Raw genomic sequence first — 7,055 nt, 5'->3', positions numbered from 1 at the left:
GGCTGGATCATGTTACAGGAGTGTAGACATCGAGGTTCACTGAATTGTTACAGCTCAGCTAGAGGCCATTCAGTCCATCATACCTCTATCGGCAGATAAGCTTCATTACACGATGCCAGTCTCCTGCTTTGTTCTTGTTCCTGTTCCCTGACGCAAAATTTCTATCCAAATAATCGAACGCCCTCTTGAATGTCCCGTATAGTCCAGAAAACCTCTGAAAGACATTTGCATTTAGGTAGCATCTTTTGCAACCGCTGAACATCTTGGAAGTCACAGAGATGTACACCACAGAAACGGACCCTTCGGTCCAACTTGTCCATGCCGACCAGATATCCTGAATTAATCTCGTCTCATTTGGCCCGTATCCCTTTAAACCCTTCCGATTCACATACCCATCCAGATGCCTTTTTAAATGCTGTAATTGTACCAGCCTCCACCACTTCCTCTGGCAGCTCATTCCAAACACGCACCTCCCTCTGCAGGAAAAGATTTAAAGGGCAGGTCCCTTTAAATCTGTCCTCCTGTCACCTTAAATCTATGTCCTCAAGTTTTGGACTCCCCTACACTGGGGGAAAAGACTAGATGGGCTGAATGGCCTGCTTCCACCCTGCAGGGGTTCTATCTGTCATTGAGCTAGAACAGAAGTTCATACATGACATTATTCAGTTGTGTGGGAGCCTATGTTTCTTGGCTGAAGCCGCATATTAGTCAGTTTGTCACTCCGTCATCTCTTGAAGTGTAAATTGTGGTGGTGGTCTTGAAATTTGGCATTCTTTCATTTGTCCTGATAGGCGCAAAACGAAAAGCTGTTTCTCTCCTGACAATGTTCAACTTTTTTGACTAATTGACCATTTGTGGAAAAAACTGGACAAAATAATGCAACTGCTCAGAAAAATCCCCCCCAGCCTCGTTTAGATTCATTTGATTGTCATACATAACCCTGCCTTTCCATAATAAATGTTTTCTTAAGATATCACGTTTAGTGTAGAACATACATCTTCTGAACAAGAAAATTGCCACATGGCTGACTTGTAGCAAAGGGAATTTGTTCTGATTAGCTATCTATCTGCCCCTCTTTACAGTATATTGTTTTTGTTACTGGCCTATTACCAATTTGTTGTAGGTCTGCAAATACTTGCAGGGATGAAATCTTTTGGCCTTCCTTGCGGTATTTGGTTTGTAAGGAAGTTCCAGTCCAAAGATCGACTGGTTTGATCAAGGCACTAGCAGAGCTCGCTACTTTTTTTTTGTTGTTTTTAACTGTCTATTAAAACATGTTCTGTTGCTTGACTTCTCAAGCAAGTAGTTAAAACTGCATTCCTGCAGTTTGCTGTGGGTCCAGGCAGCAGTAGTCACAGTGCATTGATCAGCTCAGCTTGGATGCAAGACTGTGTTTTTCTTGCCTCTGAAATCATGGACAGCTAATGGGAACAGATTCGGGGAATCCTCAAGACATGACCGCCCTTGAGAAAGGAGGAGGAGAGTTTGGGGAGTAAATGATCAGAATGGGTTGGGATTGCAAGGATTTGCTTATGGGTGTTGTCTTTGCTCTCCAGCTGAACATGCCTGTATCTCTGACCCCTGTCATCATGGGGGAAGCTGTTCTGAAACTGCCGTGGGGTTTGAATGCCTCTGTGCTCCTGGTTGGACAGGCCCAACTTGCAACGTCGGTGAGTATCTCGATTCTCTGTGTGAAAGGTGAGGTGGGACCGCACCCGGGGGACGGCAACAGACTGTCGCAGACCATTGCTCCAACAGTGTGTTAATGGCCATTGTCTTTTCCCTTGGATGGGGAGTTTCAAGACTAGGGGGCACGTTTTTAAGCTAAGAGGAGACTGACACAAAAATGCCATGGAGGGGGGAGGTGGTGGGGGGGGGGGGGGCGGGGCAAATGTTTTTCAGAGGGTGGTTTGCATGTGGAACGAACTCACTAAGGAAGTGGTGGATGTGGGCACAGTTGCAATGTTTAAAAGACATTTGGATAAGTACATGGATAGGAAAGGTTTGGAGGGAGCTGGGCCAGGAGCAGGCAGGTGGGACTAGTTTAGTTTGGGGTTATGGTCAGCATGGACTGGTTGGACTGAAGGATCTGTTTCCATGCTGTATGACTCTTATGTACTAGCATCACAGACCAGTGTTGGGAAGGTAATCAGACTGGGCACGTTCAATGTCAGTACAGTTTGTAGAGATGCTTTCTGAGGTTCACTTAATTCTTTTTGCCATTTTGAACAGATATCAATGACTGTGCTCCGAACCCTTGTGCCCATGGTGGCACATGCCAGGATTTGGTCGATGGCTTCAAATGTGTTTGCCCGCAACAATGGACTGGCAAAACGTGCCAGCTAGGTAATTCTATCTGACATAGTTGTGGGGTTTTTCAGGTGGTGAGCTGGCAGTAAAACACCATCAGCCAGTGCAGTTTCTCCCCTTTAACGCCCCTTCCAGAGTCCTGCTCATGAGCCTTGTTGTTAGCACATCGTACTCTTAACAAAAGGCATTGGGGGGAGCAGGATTGGGGTAGCATGGTGGCTCAGCAGTTAGTGCTGCTGTCTCAGCACCAGGGACCCAGGTTTGATCCCACCCTCTGTGCAAACTCCACACAGGCACCCTGTGTCTGTGTGGGTTTCCTCCCACAGTCCAAAGATGTGCAGGTTAGATGGATTCGCCATGGGAAATGCAGGATAGCAGGGATAGGGTAGGTGGTTTGGGTCTGCTTGGGATGCTCTTCGGGTCAGTGCGGCCTCGCTGGGCTGAATGGCTGTAGGATTGTGTGGATAGCACATATGGCAGGAATAGAGCAAAGTTTGCTCTTGGAGAAAGACGCCACACCTTTGTCAATCTTTTCAGCTCTCGCTCTCGCTCTCTCGAGCCAAGCCACCTTGCAGACTGATGTTTAGACATGGAGATGATCTCTCGAAGCATTCTCTCTGCAGCCCCATAATCTGTCTGACTACAGCAGGGAGCAATCAGTCTCTCACTAGACAATGGAAATGCTTGATTAACTCTTTTATTTCTCTGTTTAATTCTGCTTTTCTTGCTGTTAGTGGTAGCTAGGCATGTATCAGTGACTACACTGCATCTCGCCTTTTTAGACAGGTGAATTTCTTAGATTAGATTACTTAGTGTGGAAACAGGCCCTTCGGCCGAACAAGTCCACACCGACCCTCCGAAGAGCAACCCATCCAGACCCATTCCCCTACGTTTCCCCCTTCACCTAACACTACAGACAATTTAGCGTGGCAGTTCACCTAACCTGCACATCTTTGGACTGTGGGAGGAAACCAGAGCACCCGGAGGAAACCCACGCAGACACGGGGAGAATGTGCACAGTCAGTTGCCTGAGCGGGAATTGAACCTCGGTCTCTGGCATTGAGGCAGCAGTGCTAACCACTGTGCCACCGTGTCACCCTCTACCACCGTGCTGCCCACCGTGTCTTCCTGTTGGTCTTCCTTCAGGATCTGATTGCAAGTTCCTGTCGCAATGGTCATCGGCTTTCAGAGAGCCGAAGCAGAGTCTTTGCTCACTTTAGAGTTGCCTTCTGTCCTTTCTGAATGTCTGAGGACTTGACTGATAGCGTGACAACAAACGTGGAATCGGGGAACCAGACGTTGGCCATTTGGCCCTCCCCCCAAACCTAGTCTGTCATTTAGCAAATCATGACTGATCTGACTGTAACCAAAATTCCCACCAACCCCCTCCCGGTTTTAACCTTTTACCTAGCAAGACTCTTTCCACAAAAGGCTGGAAAAGCTCAGCAGATCTGGCAGCATCTGTGGAGAGAAATCAGAGTTAACACTGTTCTGGGGAAGGGTCACTCGACCTGAAACGTTAACTCTTGATTTCTCTCCACAGATGCTGTCAGACCTGCTGAGCTTTTCCAGCAATTTCAGGGGTTTTTGTTTGATTTCCAGCATCTGCAGTTATTACCCTTTTTTTATTTTAAGAATGTTTCCACCTCTGTCTTAAAATTCCATGACTTCCACTGCTTTTTTGGGAAGGGTGTTCCTAAAGGACACTGCAACAATAAATGTTTTTGCCTCCCTTTTGTCTAAGATGGGTGACCCTTTAATCCTCAATACTCCCAGATAAGGAAGTACCCGTCTGTCCGATCCAGAATCTGCTGCTTATCTAAACTCCAACAGATACAAGCCTGACTTGCCTTTACTCCCAAGACCTCTTAGCTATTTGCCGTAAACTCAGCTAAGCTTGAATTAAGGATCCTGAACTTTCACCCTGTGATCACTGACCGTGAAACCCATCAGAGCTGAGATACAACATCCTCAGACACTCGCTCTTTAGGTGAAGACAATTATTTAAACTCTACACAGGATGAGTGTGTCACTGACTAGGCCAGCACCTATCGCCCATGTCTAATTGCCCAGTGTTCATGATAAAGGGCTTGTGCCTGAAATGACGATTCTCTTGTTTGGACGCTGCCCGACTTTTGCTTTCCCAGCACCCACACTCGACTTGAATTGCCCAGAGGGCAGTTCAGAGTCAGCTATGTTGCTATGTGTCTGGAGTCACACATAGGTCAGACAGAATCTGGTCAGCAAGTTTTCTTCCCTAAAGGAAGGTGATCCAGATGTTTTTATGATATTCGACTATAGTTGACTTCAGGCCAGCTTTTAATTCCAGATTTTTTTTTTGTTTGGAGTTCTGTTTTCACCTGTCGGGATGAGGTTTGATTCAGAGCTCCTTGTATTTTAACCCAGGATTATTAGACAAGTGGCATTAACTACACTCGGCGAAAGTGGGTACTGCAAATGCTGGAGATTAGAGCCAAGAGTGTGGTGCTGGAAAAGCACAGCTGGTCAGGCAGCATCTGAGGAGCAGGAGAATCGAAGTTTCGGTTAACCATGCTGCCTCCCCATAAATAGCTTTCGCCCGTCAGGAGCAATTATATCCCTGCAATGTCGTCTCTTGCTTTTAAAACAAAAACTATTCTCTCTCCCAGATGCCAATGAATGTGAGGGAAAGCCTTGTGTCAATGCCAACTCCTGTCGCAACCTGATTGGTGACTACTACTGTGATTGCATGCCTGGATGGAGTGGGAAAAATTGTGATTTGGGTATGTAATTGTGTGGGGATTGGACATTTGATGCTGGTAAAGCTCAGAGCTACTTTCAGAATGAATGGTACAGAGTGCCATCTGTGGGCAGGCTCCTAAGAAAGGAGTTGAAGTACCAGAATAGATTTTTTTTAATTTAAAAAAATAAATTACGGGGTTTGGGCATCTCTGGCTAGGCCAGCTTTTATTGCCCGTTCCTAATTGCCCAGAAGGCAACTATGAACCAACCACATTGCTCTAGGTCTAGAGTCTCATGTAGGCCAGACCAGGTAAGGATGGCAGTTACCTTCCCTGAAGGGCAATAGTGAACCAGATAGGTTTTTTTTGTGACAATTGGCAACAGATTCAGGATCACATTAGACTCCAGATTTTTAAAAATTGACCTCCGATTCCCATCTGCTGTGGTGGGATTTGAACCTAGGTCCCTGGAACGTTACCTGTCTCTAGATTAACAATGCCACGACAATATCACTAGGCTGTTGCCTGCTTGATCCATTTTATCCGTCATTGAACCGTAATGCAGTTCACTTGCTGATGACTCAAGCCACCTAAAAGTGAAATCTTTAACTGTTTCTCAAGGCTGGCTTGAGTTGGGTCGAATGCAGTCAGACTATCTGAATGTGCATGCATTATCACGCTGGAAATGCAGACGTGCCTGAGACGCTTTTAACTCTTTCTTTCCGTTTTGTTTACAGATGTTAATGATTGCCACGGGCAGTGTCAAAACGGGGGAACCTGCAAGGTATGTCTTTGCTCTTTTTCTTTTTGCAAAAATTATTTTTAAAACAGATTTATTCTCTGAACTTTTTCCAACTAGTGGAGGCTGGAAGGATGTGTCCCCTTGTGGGAGTCTAGAACAAGCGCAGTATCTTAAAAGTAAGAACTAGGAGTAAGCCGTCTGCCCCGTTGAGCCTGCTCTGCCATTCAGTCAGATCATGGGCTGATCTTTTCATGGACACAGCTCCACTTACCTGCACTCTCACCATAACCCTTAATTCCTTTACTGTTCAAAAATCTATCTTTGCCTTAAAAATATTCAACAAGATAGCTTTGACTGCTGGCTATGCCCTCCAGTTATAGTGGGGGACTCACCCCAAGTCTCCCAGGAGAAATCTGTGTGGAATTCTGCAAGGCAGGAAAATTGAGGCCAGACCATAATCAGATCAGCTGTGATCATATTAAATGGTGGCAGTGTTGCTGTTTATGTCCAACATCTTAAATAGGTGGCACAGTGGTTAGCACTGCTGCCTTACAGCGCCAGCAGACCTGGGTTCAATTCCCGCCTCAGGCAACTGTCTGTGTGGAGTTTGTACCTTCTCCCCGTGTCTGCGTGGGTTTCCTCCCACAATCCAAAGATGTGCAGGTCAGGTGAATTGGCCATGCTAAAATGCTCGTAGTGTTTGGTGCATTAGTGAGGGATAAATGTAGGGTTGGGGAATGGGTCTGGGTGGGTTATGCTTCGGCGGGTTGGTGTGGACTTGTTGGGACGAAGGGCCTGTTTCCACACTAAGTAATCTAAAGAAAAGACGCAAGTTGAATTTATTTTAAAAGAGCCCCTTTTGGATTAAGTTTTGTGCAAAATGCAATCTGCATATAATTGCAGCCTAAAGAACTGTGATTGAAATCTAATTCCATTCAATAGAGAAATGTTTTGCACCACCTTCGTGTCCTATCAGCCAATCAAATGCAACTGATGTAACCTGGCTTGTTCTTCCTCTGGGCGAGTTGCTCAGGGACAATGTGTATCTAACACAGACTAAGTACGGTGAGAATAACCTCGAGCAAAGGATTACAGTCTGTGGATATTTAGACAATTTAGTACTGAGATGAAACATTTCTTGTGGTGAACCTTTGAAAATCTCAAGGCCAAGTCACTGAATATATTTGAGAAGACAGTGGATTTTGAGACACTAAAGCTGTTGAGGAGCATGGGTTAAGAGCAAGAGTATGGCATTAAGGTACACGTTCAGCCCTGATTGTATT

At 45.8% G+C, this 7,055-nt stretch overlaps 1 protein-coding gene across 1 annotated transcript in view; it reads left to right on the top strand.

Moving 5' to 3' along the window:
- Positions 1–7,055, top strand: part of jag1b (jagged canonical Notch ligand 1b) — a 57,744-nt gene that overhangs the window by 29,254 nt on the left and 21,435 nt on the right. Inside the window, exons 6-10 of the mRNA XM_087991757.1 lie at positions 1,083–1,168; positions 1,557–1,670; positions 2,233–2,346; positions 4,959–5,072; positions 5,768–5,814. Of these exons, the coding sequence (XP_087847883.1) occupies positions 1,083–1,168; positions 1,557–1,670; positions 2,233–2,346; positions 4,959–5,072; positions 5,768–5,814 (475 nt within the window). The remainder of the gene's footprint in view (positions 1–1,082; positions 1,169–1,556; positions 1,671–2,232; positions 2,347–4,958; positions 5,073–5,767; positions 5,815–7,055) is intronic.

This window comes from Chiloscyllium plagiosum, unplaced genomic scaffold (assembly GCF_037043375.1).
Source record: "Chiloscyllium plagiosum isolate Xiang-an unplaced genomic scaffold, Cpla_swu_hap1 HiC_scaffold_10, whole genome shotgun sequence".
NCBI classification, from domain to species: domain Eukaryota; kingdom Metazoa; phylum Chordata; class Chondrichthyes; order Orectolobiformes; family Hemiscylliidae; genus Chiloscyllium; species Chiloscyllium plagiosum.
The sequence above is the reverse complement of the archived record's forward strand: the minus strand, read 5'-3'. Positions and strand labels throughout refer to the sequence as shown.